Raw genomic sequence first — 16,398 nt, 5'->3', positions numbered from 1 at the left:
ATGTTGCAGTTGACCCTAATTCAAAGAACACAAATCGTGGCGTTCTGTGCAACGCATCCTAAGGGCTAACTTGCATCTCTTTCCATACAAAATTCAGTCTCAGAGTGAACTAACTCTCCAGAAAATGGCAAGGAAACGTGAATTTGCTAGGTGGTTTTTCCAGAAAACTGGACATGGATGATTTGTTTCATAGGAAACTTCAGATGAGGAGGTTACATTGATCATGTGGTGTAACAGATAAAGGGTTAAAACATCAAAAACGAAAGACTGAACTAAAAACTGTGCATTGGGGAGAAACATTACATTTTTTGGCCACATGATCATGCAGAAAATGTCTAATTAAATATTGATTAGTTTTTCTGTGCTATCAAAATACTTTTGATTTAATTTAATTTATTCAACTTATATCACACCAACTCACAACAATGTTGTCTCAAGGTGCCTCACACAAAAACAATTAAAAAACAACTAAAAATTAATTAAGAGATTAAAAAGCACAATTAGAAGACACGATTAAAAGAATAAGAAAAAAATAAAGGCAGACTGTTCCACAGAGCAGGGGCACGGTAAGAGAAAGCTCTTTGACCTGCTGTCTTTTTCATCACCCTTGGAACACAAAGCAGTCCCGCATCCTGCGAACGCAGAGCCCGAGCCGGTACGTAGGGTTTCACCAAATCCGCCAGGTAGCGAGGCACCAGTTCGTGAACAATTTTATAGGTTAACAGTAAAACCTTAAAGTCTGCTCTTTTGGGTACATTTTTTGAGACACCGTATGTATGTATGTATATATGTCCCATCCAAGTACAAACCAGGTCTCGCACTGCTTAGCTTCTGAGATCTGACGGGATCAGGCTTACATATATATATATATATATATATATATATATATATATATATACGAGGTCTCTTAGATAATAAACCGACCCTTTTATTTTTTTTTTTAACTATATGGATTTGAATGACATGCGATTACACCAATCATGCTTGAACCCTCGTGCGCATGCGTGAGTTTTTTCACGCGTGTCGGTGACGTCATTTCCCTGTGGGCAGGCCTTGAGTGAGATGTGGTCCCGCCCTCTCGGCTGAATTCCTTTGTTTCACACGCTGCTCGAGACGGCGCGTGTTGCTTTATCAAAATTTTTTCTGGACCTGTGGGGAATATCCGAGTGGACACTATTCAAGAAATTAAGATGGTTTTCTGTGAAAAGTTTAACGGCTGATGAGAGATTATGGGGTGTTTCTGTCGGTGTAAGGACTTCCCACGGAGCGGGACGTCCTGCAGCGCTTCCAGGCGCTGTCGTCGGCCTGTTTCGAGCTTAAAACATCCTAATTTAAGGCTTAATTCACCCAGGACATCGTGAGAGAACAGAGAAGATTCAGAAGAGGCCGGCATGAGGAATTTATGCGGACATTCCACTGTTTAAGGACATTTTTTTAATGAAAGACGTACGCGCAAATTCGCCGAGTCGTTTCCGTGATGACTCGGCAAATCTGTGTGCGCCGCGACAGGAAAAACACCTCCGTGTTGAAAACCATTTGTAGAATTCAGGCGGCTTTTAATGGCTTTCAACAAGTGAGTAACTGAGAAATTGTTTAACAGCTTGGGCATGTTCCAACTTGCCCGTTAAGATTTCCAACGGAGGTGTTTTTCCTGCCGCGACCCCCCACGGTCGGGTCCAGCCCGACATGCGACTCTGCCCGCACGTTCTTTCATTACAAAATGACCGTTAACAATGGAATGTCCGAATAAACTCCTCATGCCGACTTCTTCTGAAAGTTCTCTGTTCTCTGACGACTTACTGCGTCAACAGAGCCTGAAATGTGGAAGTTTTCAACTTGAAACGGCGAGACGCTGCCGCCTCGAAGCGCAGATCGCCGTCAGGCGCCGTGGACCGTCCTTAAAGCGACACGACCAGACCAAAATCTCTCATCAGCCGTTAAAATTTTTACCGAAAACCAGCTGAATTTATTGAATGGTGTCCACTCAGTTGTGCCTTACAGTTTTGAAAAAATTTTTATCAAACAAAGCAACAGTCTCTGAGCCATTCCTAAACAATGAAAAAAATCGACGAGCGGGTGGACGACTCCTCACTCAAAGACTGCCCACAGGCGAATGACGTAACCGACAGGCGTGAAAAAACTCTTGCATGCCCACGAGGGTTCAAGCATGTCTGATGTAATCACACGTGATTCAAATCCATATGGTTTTTGAAAAAATAATAAGGTCGGATACTTTTCTAATAGACCTCGTATATATATATATATATATATATATATATATATATATATATATATATATATATATATATATATATATATATATATATATATATATATATATATATATATATATATTGGATGGGAGACCTCTTTGGAACACCAGCGGCTGTGTGTGTTTCTCCAGGTAACATTGGAGTTGCGTCAAGAAGGGCATCCGGCGTAAAAAACCTGTGCCAAATATCAATGCAGATCTGGTTGTATCCACTGTGGCGACCCCGAACACAAAACGGGAGCAGCCGAATGGACAACCATATATACATACATACATACGGTGTCTCAAAAAATGTACCCAAAAGAGCAAACTTTAAGGTTTTACTGTTAACCTATAAAATTGTTCACAAACTGGTGCCTCGCTACCTGGCGGATTTGGTGAAACCCTACGTACCGGCTCAGGCTCTGCGTTCGCAGGATGCGGGACTACTTTGTGTTCCAAGGGTGATGAAAAAGACAGCAGGTCAAAGAGCTTTCTCTTACCGTGCCCCTGCTCTGTGGAACAGTCTGCCTTTATTTTTTTCTTATTCTTTTAATCGTGTCTTTTAAATTGTGCTTTTAAATCTCTTAATTAATTTTTAGTTGTTTTTTAATTGTTTTTGTGTGAGGCACCTTGAGACAACATTGTTGTGAGTTGGTGTGATATAAGTTGAATAAATTAAATTAAATCAAAAGTATTGTGATAGCACAGAAAAACTAATGAATATTTAATTAGACATTTTCTGCATGATCATGTGGCCAAAAAATGTAATGTTTCTCCCCAATGCACAGTTTTTAGTTCAGTCTTTCGTTTTTGATGTTTTAACCCTTTATCTGTTACACCACATGATCAATGTAACCTCCTCATCTGAAGTTTCCTATGAAACAAATCATCCATGTCCAGTTTTCTGGAAAAACCACCTAGCAAATTCAAGTTTCCTTGCCATTTTCTGGTTGAGTTAGTTCACTCTGAGACTGAATTTTGTATGGAAAGAGATGCAAGTTAGCCCTTAGGATGCGTTGCACAGAACTCAACGATTTGTGTTCTTTGAATCAGGGTCAACTGCAACATTTTTCCTGAACTTTAAGGTCTTGCAGAACAAATTTTAGGGTTCCTGAAATGAGAAAAACACTATTATTTCCCAGTTAAACCATTTCCTGGTATTCATATTTCAGAGTGCTTTTGGGTACATTTTTTGAGACATCCTATATATATATTACAGACGTCTGTTACGTATACGTAGCAGAGGGCCATATCTGAATCCCTGTGTTGTGTGGGCCGCCAGAAGAGGAGGTACTGCTGGCCCACCACCAGAGGGCACCCTGTCTGAAGTGCGGGCTTCAGGCACTGGAGGGCGCTGCCACCTTCCAAGAGCAGCCGGGTTGACAGCTGTCACTCATCGGCTATGACAGCTGTCACCAATCATCTGCGCCTCACCCCGCATAAAAGCAGGACGACACCTCCACCACGTCGCCGAGATATCGTTCTTCCAAGAATGCCAGAATTTTGTTTATTTTCTTCTCTTTCTTTAACGTTTGTGGCTTGTGATGTCACAGAGATCTGATGTCCTCCCCTGCTGGTTTGCAGACTTCATATGTATCTTTGAACTCCAACACTTGGTCAAACATGTTGTTTGACCATCTGTGTGGTATCTCAAGTCAGCAGGGCACTTTTATATTAAGTTGGTATATGGTGATCATAAAGTCTTGAAGTTATTTCTATAGTAACAGACTGTTGCCTTTATCATGGTATATGGTCTACTTGTGCAGAAAAGATTGCTGATTTACATGCAGGATGTGATGTAATGACCCCCATTTTCTAAAGTATACTTCCTCAAGACTCCCCAAACCCACCACCAAAAAGTGGTTTGCATTAGATAAGGTGTTCTTTACTTATTGGATGGAAATGAAAATCAAGATGGCATCCAAATTGGCCATACTGGATAAGAGACAATGGCCATTTTTGGAAAGGAACCTTCCCTGTTGTGTGGGCTGCTGAAGAGGAGGTACTGCTGGCCCACCACCACCAGATGGCGCCCTGCCTGAAGTGCGGGCTTCAGCCACGAGAGGGCGCTGCCGCCCCACAAGAGCGGCCGGGGTGACGGCTGTCACTCAGCGGCTATGACAGCTGTCACCAATCATCTGCTCCTCACCCCTAATAAAAGCAGGATGACACCTCCACCACGTTGCCGAGATATTGTTCTACCAAGGAGGTAACGTTCTCAGCTTGAGTGTTATCACTACTATCGTTGTTTCAGTGAATACGTTGTTGCAGCTGTTTTCCTGAGGAATCGGCGTATGCCGCGACTGCTTCGCTCTGCATCCCGCCAGTTAAGTGATTGACAGTAGCTACACGAGTGTGGATTATAGGTGGAGGTGGAATAACCACCATACTTGTTACGGGGTGTACACACACCCACACCTGACTGTTTTTGCTCTTCGCCAGCAGTACCAGATCCGACACGCGGAGACGGTGGCCACCTGGGGACTCAGAACTTGGCGGCTCCAGTATTCTCCTGGTTCGGTGGCGGAGGAAATCGTGTGGTTCCGGTTCTTCTCCAGACGGACGTCTCCTATCGTCGAGCCTGCCCACACGACACCTTGATTGATTGATTCTGTATTCGTTCTATAATCTGCTGTGTGTAGTTGTGGCATTCACAACAGTAAAGTGTTCATATTTGACTTCTTCTATTGTCCGTTGATTTGCGCCCCCTGTTGTGGGTCCGTGTCACTACACTTTCACAACAGGATATCTCAGCCAGCGTCATGGACTCCGAGGGGCGTCATCCAGCAGTTGAACAGTCAATGGGAGAGCAGGGTGCACAGGCGTCTGCAGGAGGTGTGATTGGTGAGTTGCAGCACATCCTCACCGCCTTTACTGCTCGGTTGGATCAGATGACCGAGCAAAACATCCTCCTGAACCGCAGGGTGGAGGCTCTCTCCGCACAGGTGGCAGCGAGCGCTCAGGGCGCTGCTGCAGCTTCTCCTCCTGCCGACCCTGTGCAGGATATAAATGTTCCACTGGTTGTTCAACGACCCCTCCCACCATACCCTGAAGCATACATAAGCCCCCCAGAGCCGTACGGAGGTTGTGTGGAGACGTGCGCGGACTTTCTTATGCAGTGCTCGCTCGTCTTTGCACAACGTCCCGTCATGTACGCATCTGATGCTAGTAAAGTAGCTTATGTGATTAATTTGCTTTGAGGAGAGGCACGCGCTTGGGCTATGGCGCTTTGGGAGCAAAATTCACAGCTCCTTCATACGTACACTGGGTTTGTGAGGGAGTTCAAAAACTGTTTTTGACCACCCTAACAGGGGAGAGACCGCTTCAGCTGTGCTGCTGTCAATGAGACAGGGATACCGGAGCGCAGCCGCTTATGCGGTCGAATTCCGCATTGCGGCTGCGAGGTCCAGCTGGAATAACGCTGCGCTCCACGCCGCCTTCGTAAACAGACTGTCGTCGGTCCTGAAGGAGCACCTGGTGGCTAAGGACGAACCGCTGGAATTAGATGGGCTTATCGACCTCGTTATACGGTTAGACAATCGGTTGGAGGAACGCCGTCGGGAACGAGAGGAGGGCCGTGGCCGGGCACGCGCCGTCCCTCTTCCTTCCGGGTCCGAAAAAGGTCCGCCCTTCCCACGCTCCATGGCCTCTACACTCCGTGTGGCTACAGCTCCCCCTGCTGACGAAGCTACGGACACGAGCAGGGCCACATTCAGACCACCGAATAGACAGAGGAGGCCCGCCCGCGGGGCGTGCTTTGTTTGCAGCTCAATTGAGCATCAATTGAGAGACTGCCCCGAGCGGTTAAACACCAACGTCCGCCCCTAGAAACTGGGCTTAGGGTGGGCCAAGACATTCACATGGGACACACACATATTTCCACACGACTCCCAGTTACAATCCTTAGCGGGGATTTAACCCTTCAGGCCCCAGCACTGGTAGACACGGGGTCAGAAGGGAATCTGCTAGACAGCAGATGGGCCAGGGAGGTAGGGCTCCCTCTGGTGGCGCTTCCTTCGCCATTGCAGGTGCGAGCACTGGATGGCACCCTTCTCCCTTTAATCACACACAAGACACTACCAGTAACTCTGGTGGTGTCAGGGAATCATCGGGAGGAGATAGAGTTTTTTGTGACTCCCTCTACTTCCCGCGTGATTCTGGGGTTCCCATGGATGCTAAAACACAATCCCCGGATTGATTGGCCATCCGGGGTAGTGGTTCAGTGGAGCGAGACCTGCCATCGGGTGTGTTTAGGATCCTCGGTTCCTCCTGGTTCCCAGGCTAAGGAGCAGGTCAAAGTCCCTCCCAATCTGTCGGCGGTGCCGGTTGAGTACCACGATCTTGCTGACGTTTTCAGCAAGGATGTGGCACTCACCCTTCCCCCGCACCGTCCGTACGATTGTGCCATCGATTTGATTCCAGGCGTGGAGTTCCCGTCCAGCAGGCTGTACAACCTCTCACGACCTGAGCGCGAATCGATGGAGACCTACATCCGGGACTCCTTAGCTGCCGGGCTGATCCGGAACTCCACCTCCCCGATGGGAGCGGGTTTCTTTTTTGTGGGTAAGAAAGATGGCGGTCTTTGTCCATGCATTGATTATCGGGGGCTGAACTAGATCACGGTTCGCAACCGATACCCGTTGCCTTTGTTGGATTCGGTGTTCACCCCCCTGCATGGAGCCAAAATATTCACAAAGCTGGATCTTAGGAATGTATATCACCTGATTCGGGTCCGGAAGGGAGACGAGTGGAAGACGGCATTCAACACCCCGTTAGGTCATTTTGAGTACCTGGTCATGCCGTTCGGCCTCACTAATGCCCCCGCGACGTTCCAAGCTTTGGTAAATGACGTCTTGCGGGACTTCCTGCACCGATTCGTCTTCGTATATCTGGACGATATACTCATTTTTTCTCCGGACCCTGAGACTCTTGTCCGACATGTACGTCAGGTCCTGCAGCGGTTGTTGGAGAACCGGCTGTTTGTGAAGGGCGAGAAGTGTGAGTTTCACTGCACCTCTTTGTCCTTCCTGGGGTTTATCATCTCCTCCAACTCCGTTGCCCCGGATCCGGCCAAGGTCGCGGCGGTGAGAGACTGGCCCCAACCTACGAGCCGTAGGAAGCTGCAACAGTTCCTCGGCTTTGCAGATTTTTACAGGAGGTTCATTAAGGGCTATAGTCAGGTAGTTAGCCCCCTGACAGCACTGACCTCACCAAAGATTCCCTTCACCTGGTCGGATCGGTGCAATGCCGCGTTCAGGGAGTTGAAACAGTGCTCCACCCGTCTTGGTGCAGCCCGACCCTAGCCTCCAGTTTGTGGTTGAAGTGGATGCCTCTGACTCAGGGATAGGAGCCGTGATATCCCAGAGCGGAGAGAACGATAAGATTCTTCACCCGTGTGCCTATTTTTCCCGCAGGTTGACCCCAGCAGAACGGAACTATGACGTGGGCAATCGAGAACTCCTTGCGGTGAAAGAGGCTCTTGAGGAGTGGAGACATCTGTTGGAGGGAGCGTCAGTGCCATTCACGGTTTTTACTGACCACCGGAACCTGGAGTATATCAGTACCGCCAGGCGGCTGAACCCCAGGCAAGCCCGCTGGTCACTGTTCTTCGGCCGTTTTGACTTCCAGATCACCTACCACCCCGGGACCAAGAACCAGAGGTCGGATGCCTTGTCCCGGGTGCATGAAAATGAAGTCAAAACCGAACTGTCGGATCCACCGGAGCCCATCGTCCCGGAGTCCGCTATCGTGGCCACCCTTACCTGGGATGTGGAGAAGACCGTCCGGGAGGCCCTGGCACGAAGCCCGGACCCCGGAACAGGGCCAAAGAACAAACTTTACGTCCCACCAGAGGCCAGGGCTGCCGTCCTGGACTTCTGTCACGGTTCCAAGCTCTTCTGCCACCCGGGGGTGCGAAGGACCGTGGCAGTGGTCCGGCAGTGCTTCTGGTGGGCGTCCCTGGAGGCTGACGTCTGGGACTACATCCAGGCCTGCACCACCTGCGCCAGGGGCAAGGCGGACCACCAAAAGGCACAGGGACTCCTTCAGCCGCTTCCTGTGCCTCATCGCCCCTGGTCCCACATCAGTCTGGATTTCGTCACGGGCCTCCCGCCGTCCCGGGGGTACACCACCATCCTCACGATAGTGGACCGGTTCTCTAAGGTGGCCCACTTTGTGGCCCTCCCGAAGCTCCCGTCAGCCCAGGAGACAGCGGACCTCCTGGTCCACCATGTTGTACGTCTGCATGGGATACCAACAGACATTGTCTCAGATCGTGTTCCCCAGTTTTCTCGCAGGTTTGGAGGAGTTTCTGCCGGGAGCTGGGGGCCACCGTGAGCCTCTCATCTGGGTATCACCCACAGACCAACGGACAGGCAGAACGGGCTAACCAAGAGCTGGAGCAGGCCCTGCGCTGTACGACATCCGCACACACCCGACGGCTTGGAATGAACACCTGGCCTGGATCGAGTATGCGCATAACAGCCAAGTGTCCTCTGCCACCAGCCTCTCCCCATTCGAGGTGTGTCTGGGGTACCAGCTCCCTTTGTTTCCTGTGGTGGAGGGAGAGGTCGGTGTGCCCTCGGTTCAGGCCCACCTGCGGAGATGCCGTCGGGTGTGGCGCGCCGCCCGTTCGGCCTTGTTGAGGGCCCGGACGAGGGCGAAGACCCATGCAGACCGCCGACGGTCCCCGGCCCCCGCATATCAGCCCGGGCAGGAGGTGTGGCTATCTACGAGGGACATCCCCCTCCAGGTCGATTCCCCCAAACTCAAGGACCGGTACATTGGGCCCTATAAGATCCTCAGGATCCTCAGTCCCGCCGCAGTGAGGCTCCAACTCCCGGCTTCACTGCGGATCCATCCGGTGTTTCACGTGTCGAGACTCAAAACACATCACACCTCACCCCTCTGTATGCACGGCCCAGCGCCGCCTCCTGCCTGTATCATAGACGGGGAGCCGGCTTGGACAGTGCGCCGGCTCCTGGACGTCCGTCGAATGGGCCGGGGTTTCCAGTATTTGGTGGACTGGGAGGGGTATGGACCCGAAGAACGCTCCTGGGTGAAGAGGAGCTTCATCCTGGACCCGGCCCTCCTGGCCGATTTTTACCGTCACCACCCGGACAAGCCTGGTCGGGCGCCAGGAGGCGCCCGTTGAGGGGGGGGTCCTGTTGTGTGGGCCGCTGAAGAGGAGGTACTGCTGGCCCACCACCACCAGATGGCGCCCTGCCTGAAGTGCGGGCTTCAGGCACGAGAGGGCGCTGCCGCCCCACAAGAGCGGCCGGGGTGACGGCTGTCACTCAGTGGCTATGACAGCTGTCACCAATCATCTGCTCCTCACCCCTAATAAAAGCAGGATGACACCTCCACCACGTTGCCGAGATATTGTTCTACCAAGGAGGTAACGTTCTCAGCTTGAGTGTTATCACTACTAACATTGTTTCAGTGAATACGTTGTTGCAGCTGTTTTCCTGAGGAATCGGCGTATGCCGTGACTGCTTCGCTCTGCATCCCGCCAGTTAAGTGATTGACAGTAGCTACACGAGTGTGGATTATAGGTGGAGGTGGAATAACCACCATACTTGTTACGGGGTGTACACACACCCACACCTGACTGTTTTTGCTCTTCGCCAGCAGTACCAGATCCGACACGCGGAGACGGTGGCCACCTGGGGACTCGGAACTTGGCGGCTCCAGGATTCTCCTGGTTCGGTGGCGGAGGAAATCGTGTGGTTCCGGTTCTTCTCCAGATGGACGTCTCCTATCGTCGAGCCTGCCCACACGACACCTTGATTGATTGATTCTGTATTCGTTCTATAATCTGCTGTGTGTAGTTGTGGCATTCACAACAGTAAAGTGTTCATATTTGACTTCTTCTATTGTCCGTTCATTTGCGCCCCCCGGTTGTGGGTCCGTGTCACTACACTTTCACAACACTTCCCCAATGCACCACCAAGAAATTCAATCAATCAGATTTTTTTAATTGCAAAGTAACATAGATCTGGATAACACCTCTGGCAGACATAATGGATTATGGATGATCCTCATTTTCTCAGGGAACCTTCCTCTGGCTCCCCCAGTACACCACCAAGAAATAATTTCAATGAGAAGAGGTGTTTTTCATTTATTGTGCAGAAAACCTAAATCAAGCTGGTGTCCATAGCAGCCATATTGGATAATGAACAGTGGCCATTTTCGAAAGGAACCTTCCTCTAGCTGCCCCCCAATACACCAACAACAAAAGGGTTCAATCAGATAAGGCATTCTTTAGTTATTGTACAGAAGCAAAAGGTTTACAGATGCACACCAAGATGTGGTGAAAGCATAATTTCCCCCGTCTTCACTGAGCGGGGGCATAAAAAGTAAAATGTGCCCAGCAAAATTTTCATATGCTGCTTGATGAACCAAGGATGAGTGCAGGCAGTTCAAATCAGGGAGAATTTTGTAACTGGGCGATTCTATGGTAACGGAATTACAGTCCCAATGACAATTTCCCCGTTGTCGTAATTCCGTTACCATAGAATCACCCAACTGTTCCAAATCAGAAAATCTGTCAGATAAAGTATGCACTGAACTTTACTCTGAATGCACAGAATAAACACCGCTAACAAGAGACCTGAATTTAAATCAGTCAGGCAACACTGAGATTGCTTAAGATAATTTGTTGCATTTCAAGTCAAAAATCTGTTCAACTGTTTCATTTCAGCTTGTGAGAGTCTGTCAGACCATTTTGTCACTTTTATCCCCCTGTGATCCTTCACCAACCCTGATCCTGGAGATCACCTGTCCAGCATGTTTTTCAACTCTTCTTGCTCCGCCCACTGCTAATTAACTAAACCAGGTGTACTCAGCCAATCAAGAGCTTGGAAAAACAAAACCTGACTAATCAACCGTTGTCACAGGAGATACACATGGAAAACATGAAGCCTTATCCCACTGGTCATGGGTCATTTGGCACAGCAGTACAGTGGATTAGTGGTTAGCACTGTTACCTCAAAGCAAGAAGGTCATGGGTTTGATTCCCACCTGTGGCCTTTCTGCGTGGAGTTTGTATGTTCTCCCCGTGTTTGTGTGCATTTCCTCCGGGTGCTCCGGTTTCCTCCCACATTTAAAGACATGCAGGTTAGGTGGATTGGAAACTTTATAAATGTCCAGGTTTCCCTTGTAAAAGGGGTCTCAAGCTCAGTGGAAATAACCTTAAATAAAGGTTTAAAAAAGTAAATAAATAAATAGGGCAAGAGGTGGGGGACACCCTGGTCTATCACAGGGCCAAGCACAGACAGAGCTCACAGCTACAGTAAATTTAAAGTTTTCTATCTACCTATCCCGCATGTCTTTGGAAGTGGGAGGAAGCCGGAGCACCTGGAGAAAACCCATGCAAACACGTGGAAAACATGCAAACTCCACACAGAAAGGACCAGGTCCAAAAGTGAACCTTCGACCTCCTCGCAGTGAGACAACACTATGCCACTGTGCTGCTCTGATACTAATTCACCTTTTTAAAATTAGATTTCTTATATGTTCTTGTCCATAATATCTTTGAAAAATCAATTAGAATTTAATCCATTTATCAAACACACACACACACACACACTAAAACCTTTGGGTGATCTAAACATTGCTGCACTGAAAAGCTGACACATTTCAGGGACGCTGGGACTTTAAAAGAGGAGTCAGTAATTGTTGGACTCCCCAGTCGGTGAGATAGCAGCGAGTCAGTGTGGCGCCAGCACTGTGCAAACTGTATATTATCGGCACTCCTTCGCTGAAAAACAAGTGGAGGACCTCCTGTCACAGGAAAAAAAGAGTGCAAGTGCAACTTCAGATCGACCTTTGACTACATAACGTGGGAAGTGAGGTTTTGTGCCATTTTAAATGAAGGTCAAGCGTGTTTGGAATGTGGAGAGAATAAAATATGACATTAAAATGCTGTAAAACTGTCAGACGGAAACAAGGCACAAAATGCACCTGCTGTAATCAACGCCTGCAAAATATGGCACATATTACATATGCTGTAAGAGCTGAGATATAGCAGGTGATTTTATGCAACGTATAGAGTTTTAAACAGCACTGTGTCTGAGGTGCAGGCCAGAGACAAACCGCACACATTTAACTTTTGTATCATATAATTTATCATTTTAATCGTAATATTAACTTCATCTCCAAATGATGCTTGTTTCATTTGGAGATGGATACATTTTGCTCCCATTGTTATTTTAATTTTTAGAAACACCTACATGGAGTTTGTTTCAGTGTTTGTTTTCAGGACAGAAAAACTAACATTCCAAATGTTATGAAGCTTGATGGACAGGTGGAGTGTGATCCAGGAAAACGGGCGATCCAAGAATATTTATGTTCCTTAACATTATGAAATCTGGCTGCGTGCATGCGTGCGTGCATATGTGTGTCATTTTCTTCACATTCTCAACAAATATATGGCATCTTCATTTTTTAAGAGAAGCTTATTTAATACATTAATTACTGTAAATATCTACAATTTGGTGCACATCTAGACACTGATCAAGATCCGGTCAGGGACAGATATTGATGAGGGGGTGATGCGGTGGCGGAGAGGGGGTGTACTTTATATACAATCCCCAACCTCCAGTGCTGAGAAATTAAGCCAATGCAGAGCTCCCAAAAAACTTGCAATTCCCTGAATGGCCACTTGAGGCTGGCTCCAAAGGCAAGTCACTTTCCATAGACTCTCATGTTAAAATGTACAATCTTACAGAAGAAATAATCATGTTTACAGCCTGCTACAAAAATAAAAATGGTTCTGTTCAACCCTTTGTCCTTTTTGAGCAATTTGCAAATATCGGAGATACTATGTTTGCTGTGTGGTTAATTGTGCTTACGGACATCAAAGAAGTTGGTTATGCAGTATTTATGTTCATGGTGCAACAGTTACTAAACCAATATGCTGGTCAGACATTATAAAACCTGCATCCAACCATCACCCAGTCCACAAAAACATGTGCTAATCAAACACCTGAACCAAAGTTAGCCTGTTAACTTTAGCATAGCTTCACTTGTTTGGTAACTATGAGATTGGGGTGTGTTTGAATTTCATTTGTTCTGTCCAGGTCACGTGGGTCTTGCCCACATGTCACCCCTTTACCCATTCATATGTTGGGCCTGGGGTTTGGTGCAGAAAGAACCTCAAGAAGGCAACATTTGGAGCCACTCAGTTACAATTTAAAATGCAGGAAAACAAGTCAAAAACAGCAGGCTATCAAAGACTTTTATCACAACAAATTGTATATTTTGGTCATTTTGCGTGTGACCTTTGGTGACCTCTGTCAAAGTCACTGATGGGAAATTTGTATGAAAAGATACTGATGTTCATTTAGTGGTGGTCCAAGTTTGAAGGGGATTTGAACTCCTCACTCTCACAGCCTCTGATACTTAGAAGAAAAAAAATGTTTGTAATTGATAATATGTTATTACTTTATTAATCCCACTTGGAGGTATTTGCAGTTTTGTTTGATGGGTTAGTGGCTTTGTCAGCTTTTATTTAGCCACGGCAGCAGGTACAGTTTCTGTGCCGAAAATTTATAGTTGCTGAGTTCTGGCACAGATGTCCAGAAATCAAAAACTTGGAAGTGATGATGTTTATTGGGGTAAGGGAGATTTGTTTGTTTGTTTGCAGTGTGTAAGAAACAGTGAGAATTTGCACTTGTTTATATGTTGTTATTTTGCATTTGGTTTTGGTTTTGTGCGAAAAACATTTTGTTGATGTTGTGCCAAAAAGTGAAAACAATGGTGCCAAATCTCAGAACTTTTTTCAATTTGTTCAAGAATTCCAAATCTTTGCAGTTAGACTTTAGATATTTTGCAATGTTACTAATCTTAATCCAGTTATCTGGTTTGTTGTATTCTTGAAATAAACATTTTGACAAAAATGCAAGTTGAAATCTAATCAAAAATATTTTAGTGTTTTAAATTGTTGCCTGAATGCCTCAACCTGATGTTAACTTGTTTTCCTGAAGTTTTAAAAGGTTTTCTGTTAGTTGGTACAAAGTCAAATACTCTAAGCCTTCACTCTGCCTATGTCATCGGTGGAAAGTTTGGGTGCAGATCTGGAAGGGACCCCAGGACAGATCTTTGTGGAATCCCAAAAAGTGTGGGTTTCATTTCACTCCCCTCCTTCTTCACATCTATGTGAAAGAACAACTTGTTGACACCCCTCCCTCTCCCCGTGACGACGTCATTACCTGGCCCACAGAGACGGCTGTAGTGATAGGGGTTGCAGCACACCTTTGCGCTATCCACCGCGCCGAAGCTTTGGCAGTGGCACAGCGCTTTGAGGCGCGCCGGGTGCTGCAGGTCGCTCCAACGGTACAGTTTACACAAGAGATACTGTGGAGGGATGTGGTCGGTGCGCGGCACCATCACGCACTCGCTCTGCACCCCTCCATTGGTCTCCACAGCCTTCAGCAGCGCGTCCAGAGATCTCTCTTTGAGTCTCTTCAGAAACGCGTGAGCAGCGCTCGCCAGCTCCTCCTCCATCCCCGCGTGTCTGTGCGCGCACTGACCAGGACGCTCTCCGTCTTTCCTCATGGCCCAATAAGGGCCGCGAGGTCTAAGGTCCCATTCGCCAAACAAACAACACGTCACCGTCCTCCTGTCGCCGTCGTGCGCCCGCGCACCGGCCTCCTTGACGCACATGGCACCATTCGGCTGCTCCTCGTCCTCCTTCTCCGTCACCTCCGTGAGACCGGGAGCCGGGTCAGCGCGGGTCACAGACCGCTGCTCCTTTCCGTGTTTGCGTGCCCCCTCACCTCGCCGGCCTCCCTCCCTCCCATCGCTCTCTGTAACCAGACGGCTTCTCCACAGTCGCCGCACGAGACCCGAGCGTTTCGATGTGAACATACGACAACCTACACAGTTCTGGGCGCGTCGTATCGTCGTATGGTATCGGGTCTCGGGAGATGCCACATTGATTTACTCTGTCCGCCTGAGGTGCCCAGAGGTTTGCGCACGCTGCGCGCAAGATGCGCAGCCTGCGGTCACCGTTTCATGGCCACACCGGAGCATCAGAAAATGTGCGTGGCGTCAAGCATCTTGCGTAAAGAAGATTCAGTTTGTCACAAAGCCCTCCAGATATCCCGCATATAGTCCCCAAACCATCCTGACACCGCCAAGTTCTTGCAGCAAGTCCCGATCCACAAGTTATCCAGTTATTCGGGTCTACGACCCGAAACGTCTTCATGCGCCTCACAACAAACCCGAGCTTTAGTGCAGAGACGCAGGATTCAGCCAAACTCAAGGAGGACGTTTAAAGTTCTCACTCCCCTGCAAGTCCTTTACGGACGCGCACACGTGCACACACACACACACACACACACACTGCTACTCACGCACCACAGTCAAAACAGCCAAAAAGACACCACTTATCAACCTCATGTAAACTTCAAAATAAAACAGATAATGTCATACAACGATGGAAATGTTTTTTTATGGAAGAAAGTAAGAAATTACATTTAAAAGTAAGAAAAAATCTTATAAGTCTATAATATACGCCCATGGATATGTTAAATATCTTAAAAAGAAACATGATGCACCCATTTTAGCGTTAAAAGAATGCCTTTATTTTGAAGGTGGAAGCATCCAGCTTCCCGTTTTCTCTCTCTCTCTCTCTCTCTCTCTCTCTCTCTCTCTCTCTCTCTCTCTCTCTCTCTCTCTCTCTCTCTCTCTCTCTCTCTCTTTCTGGAGCCATCGGTTGAATCCTGCCATCATGCGCCGGTCTAGACACTTTGGCGGCTCGGAGACGCTCGGATTGTTGCGCAAACATGGTTTCAAGTTTCTGGACTCTTAAAGATGTAACATCCTTTTTGCTGCACTGAGCTGCCCCCATTAAAGTCAGTGTAATGACAAATGAAGGAGAAATACAGTATTACAGACAAACAAAAGTGTGTGTGTGTGTGGGGGGGGGGGGGGGGGGGTAATTAGAGAGACAGAGACCCAAGCCCATAAGTATTTGGACAAAAAAATTGGAATGCCGTTGAAAAGAAACAATAATATTTTCTTGTAGTGTAGACTTTCAGCTTAAATTCAAGGTGCATAACAAAAATACTGCATGAACTATTCTGGAATTTCAAACTATGAACAGCCCCCCCCCCCCCCCCCCCCCATGGCCACAATCA

At 47.8% G+C, this 16,398-nt stretch overlaps 1 protein-coding gene across 2 annotated transcripts in view; it reads right to left on the bottom strand.

Annotated features, from left to right (window-relative positions):
- Nucleotides 1–15,533, bottom strand: part of LOC117530842 (mothers against decapentaplegic homolog 6-like) — an 83,327-nt gene extending 67,794 nt beyond the window's left edge. Inside the window, exon 1 of one of the 2 annotated variants that reach the window (XM_034193793.1) lies at nt 14,467–15,533. In XM_034193793.1, the coding sequence (XP_034049684.1) occupies nt 14,467–15,124 (658 nt within the window). In that variant the 5' untranslated portion in view covers nt 15,125–15,533. The remainder of the gene's footprint in view (nt 1–14,466) is intronic. The other variant, XM_034193786.1, reaches the window with a different exon arrangement.
- Nucleotides 15,534–16,398: the final 865 nt, after the last annotated feature.

Source organism: Thalassophryne amazonica, chromosome 2 (genome assembly GCF_902500255.1).
Source record: "Thalassophryne amazonica chromosome 2, fThaAma1.1, whole genome shotgun sequence".
NCBI lineage: Eukaryota > Metazoa > Chordata > Actinopteri > Batrachoidiformes > Batrachoididae > Thalassophryne > Thalassophryne amazonica.
Note: the sequence above shows the minus strand (reverse complement) of the source record. Positions and strands in the feature narration are given on the sequence as shown.